General features: G+C 46.9%; 1 protein-coding gene across 2 annotated transcripts in view; it reads right to left on the bottom strand.

Moving 5' to 3' along the window:
- The window catches only part of SRGAP3 (SLIT-ROBO Rho GTPase activating protein 3), a 242,874-nt gene that overhangs the window by 24,287 nt on the left and 195,194 nt on the right, over nt 1–23,393 (bottom strand). The window contains exons 11-14 of one of the 2 annotated variants that reach the window (XM_040245998.1): nt 20,453–20,480; nt 11,283–11,313; nt 10,070–10,130; nt 8,300–8,377 (exon numbers count right to left, since the gene is read on the bottom strand). In XM_040245998.1, coding sequence (XP_040101932.1) covers nt 8,300–8,377; nt 10,070–10,130; nt 11,283–11,313; nt 20,453–20,480 — 198 coding nt within the window. Of the gene's footprint in view, nt 1–8,299; nt 8,378–10,069; nt 10,131–11,282; nt 11,314–15,158; nt 15,262–20,452; nt 20,481–23,393 lie in introns of both variants that reach the window. The other variant, XM_040245997.1, reaches the window with a different exon arrangement.

Consider the following 23,393-nt stretch of genomic DNA (forward strand, 5'->3'; position numbering starts at 1 on the left):
TGGCCAGGGGGAGTTCTTTCTTATGTCCTTTTGATGTGATCTCTACTGTGATCTCTTCCTTGCTTTCTGGCATAAAAGATGTCTCTGAATCCTTGTACTTTCCTTGACCCAGACCTGTAATAAAAATACTTCTTCAAGGAGCTCTGTTTGTTTTTTGTAGGGAATGGTATTTAGAAACCAAGATCTAGGTTTTATGTGTGTTCACTGTTACAAGAGTGTTATAAAGAACTTCTAGGCTCTTTCAATAGATATAGAGTGTACAGATATATATCTGTGTATATCTATTTTTGCAGGGCTTTTGTTTTTGTATTTTAGGTTCTCCAAATGTATCTCACTAAACATGTATGATCAAAAGACAGAAAGTAGAGGACTTCTTTGGTGGTCCAGTGGTTAAGAATCCACCTGCCAATGCAGGAGACACAGGTTCAATCCCTGGTCAGGTAAGATGCCACATGCCAAGGGGCAACTAGGTCTATTACAATTACTGAGCCTGCACTCTACCACCTGTGAGTTGCAGCTACTGAAGCCTGCCTTGCAGCCCATGCCCTGCGACAATGCAATGAGAAGCCCGTGCGCTGCAACTAGAGAGTAGCCCCCACTCACAGCGACTAGAGAAAGTCCTTGTGCAGTAGCAGAGACCCAGCACAGCCAAAAATGTAATAGATGAATACATTTATTAAAGCAAAGAACACAGAAAGTAGGTTAGCAATGGGGGCTGGGTATAAATGGTATATGGAGTAACTACAAATGGGTACAAGGTTCATTTTAGGGATGATGATAATTTTCTGAAATTAGATTTTGGAGATAATGCTGTTGTTCAGTTGATAAGTACCATCCGACTCTTTGCAACACCATGGACTGCAGCATGCCAGGCTTCCCTGTCTTTCACTGTCTCTTGGAGTTTATTCAGATTCATGTCCATTGAGTTGATGATGTTATCTAACCATCTCATCTGCTGCCACCCTCTTCTCCTTCTGCCTTCAATCTTTCCCAACATCAGGGTCTTTTCCAGTGAGTCAGCTCTTCGCATCAGATGGCCAAATAATTGGAGCTTCAACTTTAGCATGAATGAGTCCTTTCAATGAATATTCGGGCTTGATTTCCTTTAGGATTGACTGGTTGACTGGTTTGATCTCTGGATTGACTAGTGATGAGGTACAATTCTATTAATATATTAGAAACTACAGAAATGTACACTTTAAAAATAGGTGAGCCTTAAAGTATGAAATTCAACAGAGCTGTTAAAAACTGTATGACCAGAGCACATGTTGAAAAGTTATTCTCTGTATGGTTCTCAATCTGATATACAGCTTATTTGTTTCTGTTTCTATTCAATTTGGGGGATTTTATTTTTTTATAAATCTTAAAAAAACTTGGCAATTTTGAAAAAACATTTATGTGGTCCAAGAGTCAAAACCAGATTAAAAATCTGCTTACAGAGAAGCCCATTCTTATCTTTCTCCCACCTACACCTTACATTTAACCATTTTCATTAGTCTCTGATTTGTCCTGCTATCTTTCTTTCTGCAAAAATAAGCAAATACAATACATATATATATATATATATATATATACAACATTTTTACATTCCCTCATTTCCAACAATGGAAGTAATACCCTCTATTACTACATATACTTTTTTTTTCTCTTAACAGTAAATCTTAGAAATCCCTCCATGTCAGTTCACAGGAATCTTCCTCATTTTTTAAAAAAATGTTTTTATACTAAGATTTTATTATATGCTGCCACCAGTGTATATAAAATAATTTCTTGTGAAACAGAAATTCATGAATATTCAGAAAGGTAGACGTTAAGAACTAACAAAAGTAGAAGTTTGTATAGTACGGCCCATGTTACAGCGAGAGACGTTTGTACAGGCTTCAAATTTAGCTTTCCTTTGAATATTCACCAGCTTATGAAAAGTGGTTTTAGAAGACCATGTAAAGATTCCTTTTGCTGCAAAAAGGAACAGACTTTCTGGGGTCTGGAGGGATTTGTCCTTGAAGACACTCCAGTCAGCAGAGTGCCTGAGCATTCAGCAGACAGAATTGTTTCAACTCTGCAGCTGCCTGGGAAACCTTCACCCAGTCAAGTCCAGCCTCCAGCCGGAGCTGTTGAACCACTTTCTTCATAGTGGCGATGCTGTAGAAACCAGGCCTGGAGTACTTGGGGCAGATCGGCAGTCCATCGGCCCCTGGGTTCACTGGGCCAGGCGCTGGGCCTTCCCCATTTTGTTTAATGGCTGCAAAGTATTCTGTTTCATGGATAGACCATAACTTAGTCAACCAGTCTCCCACGGATTGACATTACAATCTTTTGCTGTTACTAATAAACTGCCGCAACAGTCTTCTAACTGTGCTTCCTATTCCTACCATATGTCTCTGTGGTAGGTTCCTGGAAGTGGGATTGCTGGGTCAAAGGGTAAACTAATGTGTGGTTTCATCAGATAAAGCCAAATTCTCCTCCAGTGGGGCTGCACCATTTTTCTCCTCCTACCAGCAACACAGGAGAAGGCTGCTTCTCCACAGCCCTGCTCGTGGGATGTCTTTTAAATTTTTGCCAACTGCAGAGGGGAAAACATCTCAGGAGAGCAGCACTTCTTAGTTTCATGGGGGCTGCTGGAGCTGGCAGCAACCTGACACCTCCTTCAACCTCCTCCCCCTTCCAGAACAGCCCAGAGCAATCTACGACTATTAAGCAATGAAGAGCAGAATGGGAAATTCAGACTTGGATCTCTCTATACTCTGCCTCCGTGGGAAGAGAATGTGTATGAGTGGCAGGCCTCTGCTAGCCCCAACATGCTTTAGTGCAAATTAGTGAAAGCACCCCGCGCCCACCCCTTTCTGAACCATGACGTGCGGCTTCCAGAGCCTGAGCCAGAGTTCAGCTCCCTCCTGCCCTCATGGATGAGTACCCTTGTGCAGTGCCCAGCCTAAACGACCATCCACGTGTGGCAGCCCAGGCACTGCATTCCACCTCTCAGATGTTCCCACCGGAGGAGATGAGAATGCTTACCCCACAAGACTTTCTCATGGGGAAAGAAGAGAGAAAACATTAGAAAATATATTGCTTTACTAATATAGCACTTTTCAAGTGAGAAGCACACTGGCACACATGATGTCTCTTAATCCTCACAACAGCACCACACAGCACCAAAGGAGGCATGGTTCCAGCACCACCCCTCTCCTGGGAGAAAGCTGAGGCCGCAAAATGAAACAACTTGTCCGCGGAGTCAAAAACAGACACCAGCAGCTCCCAGGTCTCATGATGCCTGGGAAATATGCCTTCTTCTACCTGTGGTTTACAATTCTGTCTGCTGCCTGTCTGCACACGTGCCTATGTATCTATTTATGTATGTATCTATGTATCTATTTATCTATCTATCTACCCACACATCTGTCATCTTCCTTCCTTTCCTCCTTCTCTCCCTCCTTCCTTTATAGAAGAAACCCAATTTTTTTTTCTTTCTCAAGAAAAAAGTTCCCACGGATGAGCAAAGCCGCCTTGATTGAATTTAAAGAAAGGTCCAAGCCCCACCTCCTCAGCTCCCCTCTCTAACCCAGCAGTAACCCTGAGGCCCCTCTGAAGGACCAGAAGAGTCTGAAAACTCTGTGCTATACTAAGCTGTTTCCTTGTTGTACCATGCATTACTACTGTGGTCTCATGATCCAAAAGCACATGGATTTTATTCCCTCCATATAAGCTCCCTTTGTCAAGTATGGTTAACATATTGACTACACACTGACAGACACTTACACCATTCATTCTTGCTCTTCCTCCCAGAAGGCACTTCACGAGCCACCAGGGAAGCCCCTCATTCATAAAAGTGAAAATGAAAGTCACACAGCCATGTCCTACTCTTTGCGACCCCATGGACTATACAATCCTTGGAATTCTCCAGGCCAGAATACTGGACTGGGTAGCTTTTCCCTTCTCCAGGGGACCTTCTCAACCCAGGGATCGAACCCAGGTCTCCCACATTGCAGGCGGACTCTTTACCAGCTTGGCCACAAGGGAAGCCATCACTCATAAAAGGAGCCATCAAACATTTTTCCCTCCTAGCCCAGGCTTTCGGCTCTCTTCAAAGCTAGCCAACTTGGCTCTAGAAGAGCTCGAGATGAGCAGGGTGGTGTGTGTGAATGATGGCTTCCTCCAGGAGAGAATTAGAGCTAAAATTCCAGGCACATATGAGAGAAAGTTGCTGTTCCAACTTTGCTAGCTAGTTTCCAGGGAGGGAGGTAGAACTGTTACCGAACAGCCTTGCCTGCACCCCGCTCTCAGCCAGGTCACCCAGGCATTGCTGAAAGGCTGCAGGCAGGGCTGTACCCAGGGGAAAGTGAACACACAGCGTGTGCTCAGGGCTCTAAGGGAAAGTGCTGCTGGATGGGGACACAGCAGGAAGCCCACAGGTGGCCTCAAGGGTGGGTCTCTGCAGCCAGGGCCCTCCCAGCTCCATCTTGAGGCTCCGCAATGTGACAACCCCTCCCTGTGTTTCCTGCTCACACCCCTCTTCCTTGGGCAGGAAACAGATCTGAGAAAGACCAGGTCCTGAGTCTAGAATGTGTCAGACCCTATATGCAGTGATTTCAGTCCCAAGTCCAAACTCTGTCTTGATCGGCACAGGGTGAAAGGGCCATCGACTCCTGTTCCAGCCACCCTTCCACATAAGGAGAAATCACTGTCAGCTCTCTCATCTTTACATAGAAAGAGGAAAGGAGATTGGTTTGGGGGGAAACAGAGACGGAAGACTAGCCTGGGAGGAAACAGTGAACCACAGCTCTCTCCTCGGAACAACCACTGACTCCTACCTTTCAATGTCTTTCCTTTATTTTCCCAGAAGATTACAGGAAAAATCTCAGACCTCGGTGAGTTTAAGATGTATTGATGGCAAAATATAACAATAAAAATCATGTGTGTGTGTGTGCTCAGTTGCTCAGTCATGTCTGACTCTTTATGACTCCATGGACTGTAGCCCGCCAGGCTCCTGTGTCCACAGAATTTCCCAGGCAAGAATACTGAAATGGGTTGCCATTTCCTTCCCCAGGAGGATCTTTCCAACCCAGGGACTGAACCTATGTTTCCTGTATTCTACATTGGCAGGTGGATTCTTTACCACTGAGCCACCTGGGAAGCCTCAATAAAAACCATAATCCCAACCAAAACTGTGGTTGACTCATGTCAAAAGAAAAAGAACGTGGGTTTAGGAATAATAAGCCAAGAGTGGATTTCCAACATGTAATTATTCAGAAACTTAAGGAAAAGAGATCTGTGCTCCTTTCAACAGGAATGTAGGTATGTAGGCAAGAACTTCACCCAGAGAGAAAGAAAGGGGCCAAGGAGGAAAAGACCTCTATCTGTTTGAACAAATGACAAAGGACAGGCACCCTGTAGGGATTAGGGGGTTTAGGATTTTAAAAATAAAAGGAAGAAAGGAAAAACACACAATGCTCTAGCTTAGAGAAAAAGTTCCATCACACATTAGAGCACATGGGCCCTGAGGAGTGGGCTTGGGGCACCTGGTTACGGGCGAGCTGCAGGGAACACAGCATCCAGGCATGGAGAGGGAAGCCAGTTTCAGGAAAAGGGGGAGGAGGGAAGCTGCTCTTGAGGATCAGCCAGGTCAGGAACCCAAACCCACGGTGGTGAATGTCAAGAAACAGAAAGTAATTTATGTGAAATCTAGGCACCAGGTGCCTAGAGAATCCAGAAGGGGGTTCTCTAAAAGAGACATCCCAGGGACTTATTTTAGAATAAGCCATGCTTTCAGGTAGGCTCAGGTGGAGCAGAAGGACGAGGCTGGCAAAAGAATGAGATTCACTCTGGAGTGAGGGTGAGAGGGAGAGGAGCCTCACTGGACACACGAGGCAAAGAAAAAAGCAGTTTCTGCAGCTGAAGTTCAGGTCAGGTGATCTCTGCAGTCCTAGGCTTGTTAGGACCAGAGAATTCTAATGTGCACATCACCCCTCCAAGGCACCCAAGCAAGTAACAGGAGGTGCTGACCTTAGAAATCACATTCAGGAAGGAAAGAAAGCAGGGATGCTGGGATTGGGCGTGGCTGCCTGATACAACCGGGTACTTACTAATAAGACACTGGCAAGTAAGAAAATGCAAGGGGGTTGGGGGCAGTCAGCAGGAGGCAGTGAGTTTACTCACGAGATAAAAGGAGTTCTGTATAGTGCGATGCTCCCAGGAACCAGCAAAGGGTCCAGAGGGTCCAGCTCTGCTCACTTACAATGAACACAGGGCAGCAGGGGTGCTAAGGAGTCAAAGCAAATAAAGAAACCAAACCCCGGCTGGGCTGGCCGGCGATGCCGAGAGGAGCTCAGGGAAACGAGGAACTTCCAGTCCTATCCAGGAGGATACCTCTTGCTCTGTGGGCTCTGCACATGCTGTTCCCTTGGTCCGGAATGCCCTTTCCCCTCTTCCCCTGACTCTTACCCTTCAAGCCTCAGCTGAGGCATATCCTCCTCCAAGAAGCCTTCTGAGGCTTTGTTATTCCTTCCCCTTCAGCCAAGCTGAGCTCGTGGCTCCCACCCACCTCTTACCCCATCCTTGCACTGATCATGCTGTTTACCTTCCCAGCTAGCAGTGACTTGTCTCTTGTTCCTGTTGTATTTCCAGACCCCAGTCCATCACTGAGTGCACTGCAGGGCTCAATGAAGGCTTGTTGAGTGGATGAATAAATGCTTCAGTAGGAGCATGGAGCAGGGCAGTTCTGGAGCTCTCTGGTTCTAAATGCCCCAGACCCTGGAGTGGAATCTAAAACCTAAGCTTCCTGGGACCCTAGGAGGTCATTGAGAGTCACATCCAGCCAAACCCTGCTCTCCACACCCAGTTCCAAGCCAGAGTGCCCAGGGATGCTAGGCTCTGTGCTAGGGGCGATGGGCTGGTGTTTCCTCCACCCTGGAGCTAGGTCTCAGGATGGAAGCAGGAGGACAGGGCAAGGGTGAATCAGGCCTGGCAATAAGGCAGGAGAATTCTAGGGCTGGAGCCTCGGGGAGAGGCCTGCTCAGAGCACAACCATCAGGGACAAAGTATACACCTTCCAAGGCTATTTGCAGGATTATATGGAAGAAAGGGTAAGAAAGCGCTTTGTAATTTGGGAAGTGGTGTACTGTGAGGAAATGGGTTTGGGATTGGGGTCCTCAGACCAAACTTGGTATCTAACCACTCAGAGAGAAAGGCAGCAGATCAGAGTTGAGGAGTAAACTATGGAGATGTGAGGCCTCCAAATGCTGTGAGACTAGAGCAGACGTTTGCTCAGGACGCCCCAACACTGGCTTTTCTCTCCTCCCCAGGATGAACTTTGTTCAATCACCAGGGAACACGATGTTAGAAGCTGCTTCCCAGGTGGCACTAGAGATAAAGTACCCTCCTGCCCATGCAGGAGACATAAGAGGCATGGATTTGACCCCTGTATTGGGAAGATCCCCTGAAGGAGAGCACAGCAACCCACTCCAGTATTCCTGGAGAATCCCGTGGACAGAGGAGCCTGGCGGGCTACAGTCCACAGGGCTGCAAAGAGACAGACACCACTGAAGCAACTTAGCATTCGTGCACGATGTTTGAGACTACTTCTTTGAACAGAAATGCCCAGACTCTAAGTTTCACTATAGCAGCAAGATATGCACCAGTATCAAAATGGCAGAGCTTTTCCTGACCCTATTAAGTCCTTACTTTGCACAGACACTGCCACTGGCCGTCTGTCCGCATCAGGGATCCTGAGGCCAAGGGAGGCTGAACCAAGTAAGCCACATTCTGGTGGACATTTGACTTCTGATAAGCTTTTATATCAAAGTGGGAACTAGGTAACCTCCCCAAGGGGAAGGGGGAGTCTACGATCTCTTCCTCCCAATGCATAGCTTTGCCAAGAACACTACAAAGAAAGTGGGAATTAAGATGTTCTAAGCCACTCCATATTATATATATTCTTCCAACTTTTCTAAAACACAGAAGACTTTACAGCTTGCCATAATAATTCCAACCCCCCCTTTCCCCAGCAACCACTGCAGAGTTCACCAGAGAAAGTCACCCATGTGTAATTATAATTGAAAGTCACCCTGGTAATTGTTCAACAGTGGGGAAAAAAGAAAAATTAAAAGGTTTTAGTGTTGCCCAATTTCTGTGGTGTAAACTGTCGCCTTGGGTGATTTCAAGCTACCAAGGTAAAGTCCCTGAAGGTGAAGCTGGAAAGTGATGTTGATAAAAGCTGCCCCAACAACACTGGCTTCAATAAACACGTTCATACCCACCCTGGCTTCCTCTGGACACAAGCTGGAGATGATCACTTCGTACTTACCTCTCTCAAAGGAATTTTTTATGTCATTGACTTCAACCTGAGATCCTGGCACTCTGAAGATGCCTTGCTGCTGGAGTCCTAAAAGAAATAAACAAAGAGAAGAAGAAGTGCCCTGAGCTCATCAGACCACTGAGAACATGGATGACCCTCCCCACTGCTCGTCTCCCTCTCCCATCGTCCGCTTTAAGAGCCATCGCAATGGCCGTCTCCCAGGAGAAGCCCAAAAGAAGCCTTTACAATGAACTTTTTAGCTGGTCCAAATTCTCAGCCACATTCTGCTTTATATGTCTATGGCCTCTTGTTGAGGCTTGAAGGAAACAAGAAATTTATATTAACACTGGACCAGTGAATAACTTCCACTTTAATTCCCAGGTTAGCTCAATCAAATAACTGGGTAGTGAAACGTTGCCTACCAAGCTCATCAGTTGCACTGTTCCAGGTAGCTTGACCTGAGTTAACAAATGCCACTGGGGTTTAACAGTCACAGAGATTTTGAACAAGAATGATTAATACCATTCCTTCAGCCATCCCCTTGCCCGTCACAGACTTTGTCTTTCTTCAAGAAAATCTAGAGTCTAGACTGCATGCTAACTTGGGATCGAGGAGTTTGGGGAAGGTTCACTTATTAAAGAGACAACCTCATTTTTTATGTGTTTCTACAAGGCCATAAAGAAGAGCAGACCTCGCTATCTGACACAGCAGTAAAGAGAGAACAGTGACCTACAGGATAGAAGATTAGAGGACCTCGCTCATCTGAAAAGGAAATTAAGATGGGGATCCTTTCCCTGAGATTCAGTTTTCTATAGCGAACAACTCTCCACGTTATAATTTACGGAAGTGTTTACCCTTAAAGGCAGGCTTTAAAGTTTGGTCTGTATACACAGTATGTGCTCAACAAACATCGTTCATTTCTTTTGTTAACCAATGCTGAATTTCTACCACCTGGGTCTCTTACCCCTTCCTCCTGGCTCAGTCCTGTCCAGGCATGTGGGCCTTCCTCCCCATATTAGGCCATGACACTCGCCATTCTCTCCACCTGGACTGCCAAGGTTGGCTTCTACTCAGATACCACCTCCTCGGAGATGGCTCTCCTCACAACCTTAGCCAAGTCAGCCCTGTCCTCCTCTAGCCATTCTCTGTCCCCTTAGTTAGTTCTTAGGCATTATCACTAGCTGAAATTAGACTATGTATCTCTCTGCTCATTCATTTCTTAGCCCTTCTAATTGGTCATGTAAGCTACCGAGGGCTGGCAGCCTACTTGTCTCGTTCGTGGCTGTGCTGCCATTATCAGAAACAGTGCCTGCTCTGCACTCTGGAAATATAGTTTTGGAGGAATGAATAAATAAATAGATGGAGGCACACATTAAGTGCTGGGAACACCGTGTAGCAAATCCCAGACACTCTTATTTCCTTCATGCAGCTTGCCACAGTCTAGCAGTATTAGCTGACTGGATGGCCAACCTCAGTCAGTGCTCAAAGTGCAGAGCTCTGGGCTTGGGTGGGAGTGAGAAAGGAACTAATCTTGTTCTCCCGTGAACCCTCCCTGCTCCACAGTGTTCCCAGTTTCCAGGTCTTCTCACTACCACCTTCAGTCCCCCGAACACAGAAGGCTCAATAGACAGCAGTCAGAATAGCAGCTGTTCTACGGAGCATAAGGAGAACATTAGCGTGACATCTACCAAGACGAAAATCTGAGTCTCATCTCTTATGAGAACAGCCAGGCACCTGTCCTTGAAAGAGCTGAAAACACGGCCCTGAGATTAAGCTTACCATATAAATTGATGTATCGGATACAGCTCTCGACGACCAGTGGTATAGCTTGTCCTGAATCCTTAAGAAAAAAAGTCGTGAGTTGTATTGGACTTGGCAACCACCACAGGAGAGAAGACACTGCAAACACAGATTACGAACTCAAGCCAGAATATTAGTACCATCGGATTAGTAAGAAAACAAGCAAGGAACCACTAATTCTAAAGTCTCCACAAACAGTTAAAATAGGAAGTTTTCTGTTATTGCAGAAAAGGCATAGTTATGATAATTTTAAAGAAATGCTCTGTCTCCTTACTCAGCTGGGAAGGAATCAGGGCTCAGGAGGCCTCACAGGCGCATGGCGGAAGGGGAGGGAGTCCTCTGCATGGAGGGAGTTAGAGTCTACTCTCCAAGACTTCTCTGCCTCCCACTCCCCTCAGTCCCAACTCAACTCCATTCTCCCAGCATTCAGGGAAGGAGCAAGGACTCTGCCTAGGACTGTAGGACCTGCTGCCAGGACCTGCTGCTGGCATGAAGAAGGGCTGGCAGGAGAAGCAAGGCTGGCCCCAGGGGTCCTTCTGAGCTCTGAGAAGGGAAGACCAGCTCTATCCATGATGTAACAACCTAAACATCCAGACAGATAACTTGGTTTAACAGTACACATGTTACAAGGAAAACTTCTAGAAAATATTATTGTCAGCCACTGACCACTGAGTGGCCACCTTAGTCAGAAAGGTTGACTAAGATGCAGCTCTAAACACACGTTATCTGGGGTGTCAATATCAAGTTCAATGACATTTCCCTAGGCTGGCCCAAGGCCACAGAGAGCTGGGCAAGGGATCATTTTCCTTTGGATTCCATCATTGGTTGACCCTTCTGCTATTTTAGGCAACTTACAGAGCATACAATCTTAAAAAAAAAAAAAACTCTTTTTTTAAAATGGGCCAAATTAAATACTAGCCTCCTCAGAAGGTGAGAAAGCAGAAGGCACATGTACTGGTATGCTCACGTAAAAGGGACAGGGGAAAAAACATGGAATTGGATGGTCCTGTGGCTCCTCCACACCCCACCTGGGGATTCTTAACTAGAACACCTTAACTCTTAACTAGAGTCACAGAGAGGATAATAAAGTGGACTCATTGGCAACAGGCAAGGCGGGCCCTGTGCTACAAGTCAGGACTAAAGACAGTTTCCATCCAGTTGAATGGGGCTAACGGACCTTTCCAGTAAATACCTGGTTCCTGGTTCGAGCATTTCTTCTTCCTCTGATAACAAAAAATAAACAGGCAGCAGAGCAGGAGAAAAAGAAGAGATTATGCAGGAGTAAGATCAGTTAGAGTAAGCAGATCCTTCAGAGTCCGGGAACGCCGAAATGCAATGGCAGCCAGTGAAGGGCCAGGGAGATGGCAGGCAGCCTACGAGGCTCAGGAGCTAGGGACCTGCCCCGCCAGCCTTCCAGGGTGGCTGCTTTGGACACCAGAGGGCAAAGAGGCCTCTTTCAGTCCTTGTCAAAGTGCAGGAACAGTGAGCACTAAACCCTTTCCTAACCTCAAATCTACCTTCTCCTCAACACAGGGGCTGTTTATTCACCAGCAATGAGAGCCCACCTAAGACCCCTTAAGGTGAGCCCAGCTGCCCACAGAAAGGAGGGACACACGCTCTCGGGTATCTACTGGGACTGTCCCTGCAGTCAGCTCGGGGAACCTCGATCTTAGCTCTTAGTTAACCAAGACTGTATTTCGCAGGGGCCCTCTGGACAGGACCCAAGGGCAAGCTGCCCGGTTCCACCTTCACATGGCGGACCATGCTTTCCCACCAAACAGCTGAGGCAGCAGGTCCCAGGTACGCGCTCAACTTTGATCTCCTTCTGCCCGAGGACCCTCACCCTGGCACTGAAAAGCCCTCAGGGAACCCAGAACTGACAAAACCTGGAGTGAGGGAGGGCTATATGGTCAGAACACCTTGGTGATCTTGCAGGCAGAACCAGAGCCTTTGCTTTCACTCAAACCGCCCATTTGTAGGGGAGAACTACCTTCCTCTTTCTTCCTGTACAGGCAGCAGGTCAGGCTCTGGGGTGCGTACTGTGTCTCATTCAGCTCCTGGTGGAGGCCACCTCCCTGACTGAGATCAGGAGGATGTGAGCCTCCTCCCTGGTGTCACCTGTCCAGCCGCTGGCTTCTCAGCTGCTAGGGTTTTCCTACGTTGGCTAAGCCCACCTGAACCTAGGACAGCAGTGACAGATGGTCAGATGGGGACCATGGGCACCCTCCGGAAAGCCCAGGCAGCACTCACAGCTGACACTCCCCTGGTGCTTACTCTGCACCAGGCAGAGCTACTTATCTGATCCTCGTCACACACTCACGTGTGTGCGTGTTCAATTGCTTCAATTGTGTTCGACTCTGTGTGACCCTCTATGGACTGTAGCCCACCAGGCTCCTCTGTCCGTGGAATTCTCCAGGAAGAATAACTGGAGTGGGTAGCCATTCCCTTTTCCAGGGGATCTTCCTGACCCAGGGATTGAACCCGGGTCTCCTGCATTGCAGGCAGATTCTTTCCTGTCTGAGCCACCAGGGAAGTCCCCTTGTCCCTCTAAACCCTCATAACCATGGCATTTCCATGATGTTATTTTACTGACAAGCCTTTCAGAAGTTTGGCATTTCAGAGATGGGGATTCTTAGCTCATGCTGAATCTTCTTTCAGATAGCATGAGAATCATAAGAGGAAATTAAATTCCGTTCATAAAGGTTGGAGGACTGAGTGCATCACACTGCCTTTTCATTTTCTGAGAGTTAACCATCCTTGAGATACTCTGTCCCCAAACTGAGCTCAGAGAGGACGCACAGAAGAGGTGGTTGAACTGCACTGATAATATGTGGTACAAGCGCATGTGACTACAAAGAAATGCAATCACTTAACAAACAAACTTTGTTTCAGTCAAACTATCCCCTGAGGAAGCTGTGCTCTTATTCCAGGGACGTGCTACTGCCCAGCTCTCTACGGTGTCCCTGTCTGGGGGCTCTTTTCAGAGCCAGTCTCCTGGCGCCCAATGCAGCCTATACCTCTTGCCATTCTGCGGCTCCGGTGGCTGCAACGCTGGACTCTGAATGACACTTCTCATTCCAAAAGACCGTACGTTCAAAGACAAGGTTTTGGCACCACTGACAAAGATGCTTGTTGCAGGCTTGCAGGAGACTGACCAGGTGCAGCAAAGCCTATAGATGCAGAAGGACTGACTTCCTCCAAGGGGCAAACACCCCCGTGGGTGTTGTGATTGTCAGGGGAACAAAGTCAGATGACTTGATTGTCACACATTTTATGTAGGAGTTCTCCATTCAGAAATTGTTTCACTAAACAAAACACCTTTGCTTTCAAATGCAATCAGGTGAGAGAGCCTTCCAGGCATCCTGACAGATCACCTGTTTTCAAAACACTAAGCGTATTCCAAAACATATCCGTGTCTCTGAGGTTCCGCTCATTCTCTTCCTTCTCCCAGCAGCTCCTCCATCCATCCTCCCCTCTGCCGACACCTCCTTCAATGCCTCTGCTCTGGTGCTCACAGCTCTTCCTTGTCTAGAGTGCTCACAGAACTTATTTCTGTACCGATCAGTCACCAAGCTCTCATCTTGAATCATTTTCTACGTTCAGCTTCTGTGTCAAAAACCTATTGCATGACACGATAAGGTCCTTGAGGGCAGAAAGTAGCAAATGGGCCTCAGTTTCCCCTCAGCTCTGGAGTGCGATTTTTTGAGAAGGAAGTCTTGTAGGAGCAAGGACGGAGGATGAAGGAAGGGCTCTTGACACAAGCCTCTCTTCCCATGACCTTCTGGATGGCAAACTGCTCACTTGGGGTCACCTCCCAACAGTGCCCCTTTCCTGCTGCACCCAGCAGCAGCACCCTGCCTTTTGGGGTCCTCCAGGCCTCCCTCCTCTGAGGCATCTGACAGCAGCCACTGCTGTTTCCCACCCCTTGGGCACCCCCAACTGGGGCCCTCCTGTCTCCCTTTCCCTTTCCCAGAACTCAGTTCACAGGCAGAGACAGCCCTGGGACCCAGGCTGATCCTGCCCACACCCCCTCCCACACCTGAGGCCAACCCTCCCTGCCCAGTAAGTCCTGTGAACTTCCTGTCTGGGGATGGAGGAGAGAGAGCTGGAGCAGAGGCAGCCTCCAACACTCCAAACATGTCTAAGGCAGGGCCTGGGAGCCTTCAGGGCCTTTTCTCCCGACTGACATGAGTCTTATTTTCTGCAGTGAGTGTCTTTGTTAGATGGTGGCGGGCTTCCAGTAACTGGTAGGGACCTTCCTCTTGCTCCCCTAAGTAATGTTCAGAGTGCATCTGCCCTTCCCTGAGGATATTTCCCACCTGCTACCCTTTCCAACTCTATCACTGTCTTAACTTGCCTTGAGCTGTTCTATCTGGGACAGCTTGATCCTGCACCCTTTGCAGCCGAGAAGCAAGAACAGAGAAACTCACTGAAGTGAAAACCTTCCTTTTCAGTTTAAGGTGTAAAGGGTTAACCTGGAATTCTAAAGGAACTACTTCATCTCTTTTCCCTTCTCCCAAACTGCCTCACAAGAAGCAAAACAAGGTGGAAGGGTTGTCTATCACACAAACTGTATGTGTTTCCTTTGTTGGTCTATTCTCAACTTTTAGGAAAAAAAAAAAAACTTCTATAAAAATACACTGTTATACAAAGCAGGGTTTTCCTTTGTGTTGCTTCCAATCAGTCTGCTCCTGGGAGATGTGTGTGTGACGGGAGGTGAGGGGGTTTCTCTAACTGTCCTTCAGCCTGGTCAGGACTGCAGTTCCTCAAGCAGGGGAGCAGGGCTGACAGCCCTTCCCACCTCCCACTCAGCCAAGGCTGAGAAGCAAGGGGAGGCACTCTTAGAAGCCACTGGCCAGAGACAAAAGTGCCTCTGAAGCTACAAGCAGGCCACCAGGAGGACCAGCCAGCTACACGGCCTGGCCAAGGGCCCAGATGGAAAGTTTCTGTTGGTCAGATGCCAGTCTGTCAGTAAGCTGGGGCAGGGCTGTTGGCCGGGGTAGGAGGTGGAGAGAGGCTGCCATTACATTGGGCACGTTCGCGGACTCCATGGCTCCCCAGCAAGTACCTTAATGAACGTTTCCATACAGCCGTTAAATAGTTTATGGCTACACACTGAGAGAGGCCTAGGTCTCCTCATTTTCTGTGGTTTAGGGGGAAGACAGGGGGGCCTAGGGGAAAACGGAACAAAAGAAATCAAGAAAGCAACCAAGGTAAACATACAATGGGGGAAGACGCTATTGTAACCCACGACTGAAGGAGAACACAAAATGCAAATGGAAGGCCTGAACCCCCAGTGCATTGGTGACCAATGCGCCATCTGAAGGCCTCTGGATGTTCAAGGGTGTCTTAACTGATCCACAGTGTCAGGCAGGACCAAGACTCATGTAACACAAATGCATTCTACATTACGGGGCGGGCACAGCACATGTCTGGGAAACCACTGAAACTCCAATCAGAGGCTGCCATCCTGCAAAGCTACCCAGATGGAGGGGGAGTCAGGAGTGAGATGTAACCTGTAGCTGAAGAAAGCAAGAGACTTTCAAAGATGATTGGAAGGGTTAATTTTCATTGTTTTGGCTTAAACACATCACCGAGTCTCAGCTCCCGAGGTACCGGGGCACTGATCTTCCTAATGCTGCTAAGCATTTCAAATGCACTTGACTAATCTTTATTCCATTGATCTAAGAGCTGGGCAGTTATTATTCTCATTTTAGAGATGAAGAAACTGATGCCAGGAGGGAGGCTGCAGCTTCTTCGGAGGCCCTCGGGGACCCAGGGTGAGGACCATCTCCTGTCCTTTAGTCAAGTACACTTTCAGTTAGTGTTTTCAAATCCACTGTCATACTTAACATCAGCTTAACCCTGCATGTGTGGCCCCGTTTTACAGAGGCCTAAGCTGAGCTCTAGAGTGGGGAAGTGGCAGAGCTAGACCCCAAACTCAGCCTCTTTGGCTCTAAGCCCAAGATTTTTCCCATTGGGTCAGTCACGGAGCCTTAGGGCACTTTCCTATATCCAGCTCAAACTCATCCATTCCATTAACCCTTGCCAGCAGAGGACTGGCGGGGGGCCCCCCCCCCCGGGTCCGGTTGAAAGTGTCTTGCTTGACTTTAGGATCTCCATTCCCTGTGCTCGCTCCATCTCGGACACAGGGAGGGGCGATCACACCACAGATCTCCAGCAACAGTGAAACAGCCACAAACATTGAACCGGTCTCCAGAGTTGCTCACATGCATATGCCTGTGTTGGCTTATTTGCTCACCTTTCACCACCCAAGTTGGCCTGACTCAATGATGCCAGCCTTCTAGGTCAAAGGACTTTCAAAGGTTAGGAGGGAGACCCCTAACCAAGAGACACAGTTCACTTTCAACTGGCTGAGCTCACAATTTGGGAGGTACCGAGGGGGGGACCCAGCCTGACACAGATAATGTCCATGTGTGATGAACAGAGACATGGGCCCCCCACATCTTGATTGATTTCTGTGAATGGGCAAGAAATCATACGTGCTGCGGAGCCCATCAAGGGATGAGACTCATGCTTCCTTGCTCACTGGCCTTGTTCGCCTGTCTGCTTCAGCAGCCCCACCATCAAGGGAACTCAGATCAGCTTCCTCTTGGTGTCTGAATACTGAGCAAATACTGCTAGCTCCAGGACATGCATGGGCAAAGACACAGTAGAATCCAAATCTCATGCCACCCAAACATTGGAACCAAAAATAACAGCACAGACCAAAACTTCGAAAAGAAACAACAGGCACGGTTACTTTGAGCCCATCTTGGATCTATGTCAATTTGGTTAGCTAAGTCCATGTCATTTCTTTTTCACAAGTATATTTATTTTTTGAGGATAAGGGCATGTGAGAGTGAGTATTTCTTATGCTAGATCTGCTTTTGAATTTATATATGCCAAAGAGTGCCAGAAATGTAACAGGGGGCCATAGATTTTACGTTTAATAACTGGAGGGTAGCAGCTGAGCCACCTTGTTTCCATAGTGATTCGGGTTTCTGTTTTTGAACATTGTCCGATCATTTCATTATCTCACACTGCACGATATCCTCACAACAACCCTGAAAAGTAGGCAAGAACTATTAAACCTACTTTAAACATAAGGCAAATGAGCCACTGAGAGATTAAGAAACTTGCCCAAGGTCACAGGAATAGAATTCAGCTCTTCCTATTCCAGGTTCTGGTGTGAATATGGACATGGGGAAATGGGTTTTACCACAGAACACCCAGCAGTCGCATTAAATTATCTATTAAACGCTCATGGTCAACAAGAGTAGAGACTCAATGCAGGTGTTAGACACCAATACCAGAAAAAGTCGAGGGTGCCTTTAAAATTTATTTCATAAAGTTAAGTCCTAAGGATTTTTTTTTTCCTGTGAGTTATAAAATTTATCCTGCCCAATCCAGAAAGCAAAGGACTGTTAGAATCACATCAGGATTTCTTCCTTTAGTGTGGTGCTCTGGACACGGAGCGGAATCTCTGACAAGGAAACGTAGCTATCCCAACTTCGCATGACATCAAATTGATACCGACTTACTGAAGTGCTGGGTGGGGCACAAAGTGGGGAGCAGAGGGGCAGCTCAGCCAAGGAAAGTGGGGCAGCCTAAGCCTTCCATCTCTTCTGCTGCTCAGTTGCAGAGCAAAAAGGAAAGAAAGAGAGAGAGAGGCAGGGAAAACAGGAACAGAGAAAGCCACGGAGAGGAAGAAAGAGAAACCAGAGACCAATGTCCCCTTTCTGCCTTTCAACCAAGATGAAAATTTGCACACATTAGCAACACAGAACTTGGCCTCAAAATTATTCTGTGACCAAAAGGATGGGGATTTTCCTAGAAAACCTCACAGACATGGGACTCAAAATTCAAAATGGTGGCAATATTATTGTTGGATGGTGGTCAGGCTCTTGGAGGCTGCTCATGGGTGTGCATGGGGTTGCATTTGCGTGGACAAGAAAGCTCAAATGATTCCACTATTTATTCAGACGTGGAGCAAGTTCTAGGTTAGGGAAGCCAGTCAGTGGTTTAAAAAACCATAATCAAATGTTATGTTTGCATTTGGCTTAGCCATTTACCATACATCTTTCAAGTGCATTATTGCGTCTGATCAGCCTAATTTTTTTTATTGTTTAGTCACTAAATAGTTTCTGACTCTTTGATACCCCATGGACTACAGTGCATCAGGCTTCCTTGTCTTTCACTGTCTTCCAGAGTTTGCTCAAATTCATATTCATTAAGGCAGTGATGCTAATTACAGAGTTATTATGAATTGGGGCTATTCTAAGATAACATTCTAAAGTGTGAGAAAAAAATACAACGTGTTGCAGCCCATGTGCAAAACTGGTCTATCTTTACAAGGCCAGTGGCAGCTTGTTGAGAAGATCTGTTCAACCAATCATCCAGAATGACACTGACCTTTGACAAGTAACTATGGGAGATAGAGAGGGCCACAGTATAGAAATAGCTCATCCAGGGCATTTAAGATTAATTTCAAAAATACTTCCAAGTTAGCAATGCACTCTATGATACGTTAAAAATGATTTTTAGAAGTAAGAGGAAGCTTTTAGTTTACTAAGAGAGTTGCCTTTGACCTTGGCCAAGGGCCAAAATGCAGATATCTGGATTTACAGTTTAGTACAGTGCAGTGCAGTATATCTAAGTGGGAGGTCTATAATCCTAGCTTGGATTTCCCAGGCCCTAGGTCCATGAGGGTGTGGAAGAAAACATCTCAGGGGACTTTATTTTTTTAAAAAGCAAAACCCCTCAACTTTTCTCTAAGAAACACCCTGGGACCTCGCCAAGGGTTTCTCCTACAATCTGCTGGAACCACTATTCCCACATGAGTTCTAGGAATTAGGAAGAAGTGAGGGATGGCTCAATTCATCCCCCATCTGTTGCACTATTTGCAGACTTTGGTGTAAAATGTAGCTTCTGTTGTTTGGGGACTATGACAACACTCTCTCACCACAAATAAATTAAAAAAAAAAATTTTTTTTAAGGGACAACACTGTCCTGCCATAAATAAATAATTTTTTAAAAAAAGGCAATACTTGCCATAAATAAATTTAATTAATTCATTCATCTTTTTAAAAGGAATTTGTTTCTAAAAGATTCTTAGAAAGTAAGCCTGCACATCTGCTGGCCCACATGCTGGGAAGGCCTCCCCTGGCATCACAAATCATCCCAGTGTTCCCAGACTGCCAGGTCCAAGAGGAACAACTGCACAGACTAAGCTTCTGGAGAGTCCCTAGTCTCCTCCACCCTGGGCTCAGTAAACTGAAAACCCCAGAGCTTTCCAAGCCTCTTCCCAGCCAACTCCCTTCCAGATGAGGAGGGAGTTGAGGGTTCATCCTTCTTGTTGCCAAATAGGACAGCTTTCCAGGATTCTGAGCCACTGGGAAGAACTTGTGGGGAAAGGATGTCACTGGGTCACTGGGCCCAGGATAAGGCAAAAACCAGACCTCAGTGGTCACACGATGGAAAAGTGCAGGCCTTGAGGCCACCAGCTAAATTCATGTTGGACGGTGGTGGGACAGGCATTGTTGGGGATGGGAAAATGGATGGACTCTAAGGTACCCAGGCAGCGATGGGGCTGCTTAGGGACCTAAATTCTCTGCAGGTAAAGGAAAGGTCCAGTCCTGAAGCCAGACCCTCAGCTATCCGCTGCTGAGTGAAAGTGTTCACTGGCTCTGGTCTGCTCAGGGGAAAGCGCAGAGGGTAATGGTGAGCGAGCTGGAGAGAAAGCGAAGCTGTCCACTGTTACTGCCCGAGCAAGGGTCTCCGCCACCAGTCCATCCCAGTGCAGTGAAGTCGGAAGCCAGTGCGGGCGCTGTGCGCGCTAGTGTGAATATGCGCATGCGTGTGCCCAGGGGTGCCGGTGCGGGATTCCAGCCAAACTCACGGCTTTGGCAAACCGGGACCCGGGCTACTGCGTCCCGCCCCGCACCTCCCCACCAACCCTCCTCAGCAGTTTGCTCAGCAGACATAGAACGGATGGGGAGACAGGTGGACAGCAACCTGATCGCCTCCGGCTTCTGGTTGCCCTCAACCACTCTGCAATATATATTACGGTCCCTTCCTCCCACCTGATGGATAGAGCCGCCGAGGGACCACACCCACCTCCCAGAGCAGCTCTGAAAGGCTCCCTTCCTGTCACAGTCTAAAGCTGGAATGAGCAGAGCAGCCAAAGGCCTTTGTCTCCCCTCTCAGCACAGTCACGCCCTCCTTGGGGACACTGGTGAGGCGCTGCTCCCTAAGACTGTGCTGCTGTGCCCGCTCCCTCGCCCTTTCTGCGCCTCCCGCCTCCTCCCACTCCCCACCTCAGGCGGCAGGTGCAGGAAACAGGATCTCCGGCTCTCTTACCTGGTTGTACCACATTCCGCTCTCTCGCCTGCAAAGAAAAGTGTACATTAATGTTTAATTGGTTTTGTTTTTGTTTTTGCTTGCTTGTTTATTTTACTTTTGACCGGTGCACATTCGTCTTTTTCTAAAAACATGAAACAACTCACACTTGAACTTAATTATTTATGAAATGGGAAATCTAATTATGCCTAAGGTGTGGTCTGCTGGGAAGAACTGAGTCTTATTAAATCCTCCGTGCCTCCTATTTGTAGGGCCATGTTCACATATATTTTATTTCTTATTGTTCACATAACTAGGCTTTTGAGGTTCATCCATAGCATGACTGAGTCATTCATTCTTTTGTGTGGTGCTATAATAGAGAACCTCTAAGTCAGCACTGTCCCATAGAAATAAAATGCAAGCCACAATTTCTAGTAGCCACATTACAAAACTTAAAGAGAAATATATATATAGTGAAGTCGCTCAGTCGTGTCCAACTCTTTGCAAACCCATGGACTGTAGCCTACCAGGCTCCTCTGTCCATGGGATTTTCCAGGCAATAGTCCTGGAGTGGATTGCCATTTCCTAAATAGGTGAGATTAATTTTAATGATATATTTTATTTAACTTATGTCAGAATGTTATTTCAATATGTGTCAATATAAAAAATTAATAAGATGTTATAGGTATATGCAGGCATGCGTGCTAAGTCGCTTCAGTTGTGTCCGACTTGTGCTATCCTATGGACTGTAGCCCACCAGGCTGCTCTGTCCATGGGGACTCTCCAGGCAAGAATACTGGAGTGTGCTGCCATGCCCTCCTCCAGGGGATCGTCCCAACCCAGAGATGGAACTTGAGTCTCTTCTGTCTCCTGCATTGTCAGGCGGGTTACCACTAGTGGCACCTGCGAAGCCCATTACAGTTATATATACACATATAAACACAGGTGTATAGTACTAACTCTTTGAAATCTGATGCTCATTTTGCACATTTCAATTCAGGCTAGCCACGATTCAAGTGTTCAATAGTCACTTATGACTTGTGGCCACCATATTGGACCACATTGCTCTCGATTCTAGAATTGCATTCAATATTCACATGAAGAGACTTTCTAGAAGAAAGAACTGAGTATTTATGCTTCTCTATGGAAAACAATGCTGAATGGAGCTGGGGAGGAAAATGAGGGGAGGAAGACAGTGAGAGAAGTCTGAAAATAAAACTTGGAGCAAATCAGCACACAATTCCTTAATTCCTGACCAAAGCCACAAGCAGTTACAAGAGTTACTGCAGATGGTTGAACTGAAGCCAAAGCAGGAAGGAGAAAAGTGAGGTAAAACAAGAAAATTTGCTCTACATAATCTGACTATGTGTCTGGGGTCTGAGGCAAATTCCTGCCAGACACCAATTTGAATTACATTTTCACGTAGACCTAAGACCCCCAGTGAGAGCTAATGGCAACTCACCTAGGAAAGGGTCAGCCAGTGGCCTGGGTTGACAATATAACATGTCATTTCCCTTAAGGATGTAGTTAACTGTGCAACTCTGACTGACAGAGGGGCCCTAGGAAGAGGCTCCGGCTCCACCTCTTCTTGGACTGGCCCACTCCTCTGTGTACTCACTGTGGTCCAGGCACAGTGCTCTTCTCTTCGTTCTACCTCACCTCATCCCTTCCTGCCTTCCCACAGGCTGTTCCCTCTGCCCCATCACTCTTTCCCCAGGTTTTCATGTGGCAGACACATTCCCACCCCTCAGAAGTCTCAGCTTAAATGTCCCCTCCCCTTGGAGACCTCTCTGATCACCTACCCTAAAGCAGGTGCCCATGCTCCTCAACAACTATTCTCTATATCAGCCCAAATTTTCCACTCAAGGACACTTACCATAGTTATAATTCTTTACTTAATGGTTTGTTTCCTGTTTGAGGTCTCTCTTCCCCCAGGAAGGCAGGAACCTTGTCTGTCTTATATATACTGGACCCCAAGTCCTAGCCAAGCACAGAGTCTGTGCTTTTGATGGATGGATGGACAGATGAATGGACAAATAGGGGCCAGGAGGGAAGAAAGGGATAGGTAGGACTCAAAGGGTCTGGGTCCCAGAAGTAGAAAGTCAGAACACACTCAATACAGACTTTGCTCTGGCAACAAATGGAATCGATTCTCCTGCAGCTTTGACTCACATTCCAGCTCTCAAGAACCACTCTACGAACATCTTTTGAAATATGGTGTTTCAACTTCTAACAGAAATAAAAAATGCTATGCCCTTTACTATCTGAGACCTCCTGGGATTGTGAAAATATTCTTTATTGTTGGTGGCTCAATCATTTTCCAGAAGGTCAGACTGTCTGGTCCTGGTGGACATTTTGCTCCGTAATGGACATTAAATCTTGGCCTGAAAAGGTTATGTCTCATTCCTTTTTATAGACAACGCACCATCTACCCTTGAGCAGCTAGAGTAAATTGAAAAAACCACTGTATCTTAGGTGTAAACCCTGGAACTTACTGATTACCCAGAGCAATATAAAAGGTCAGAAATCTAAGGCTCAGAGATGGTAAACTAAGAATTCTCTGGCCAATAAAATGACGTAGCAACAGCCAAAGGCACATAAGGGTGTGCGCTCTGGTTTCCAGGATGTGGCAGCGACTTTTGTAACAAGGAAGGCCAATTTGCAGGGCACCTAGAAGCATTTTGACTTGTATGCCTGGGGTCAATTATGTTCAAAAATTCGCCTCTAAGTGAGGCTGACCCAAAAGACCTAGACTTTCCTCCAGCTTGTGGTTTCTCTGAGGCATGCTGTCAAAAGAGTACTCGAGAGAAACTGAGGCACTAGACATGCCATTTCATTTCATTTTTTTGAAAAAAAAACCTTGTATCTTTTCTAGCCAAAATATTTCACTTGGCCCCATATTTGTCACCTGTTTTCAAACAACCAGATTATTCCTCCCGATACAAGACAGCTCTCAGATGAC

The sequence above is a fragment of the Oryx dammah genome, unplaced genomic scaffold (assembly GCF_014754425.2).
Source record: "Oryx dammah isolate SB20612 unplaced genomic scaffold, SCBI_Odam_1.1 HiC_scaffold_9, whole genome shotgun sequence".
NCBI lineage: Eukaryota > Metazoa > Chordata > Mammalia > Artiodactyla > Bovidae > Oryx > Oryx dammah.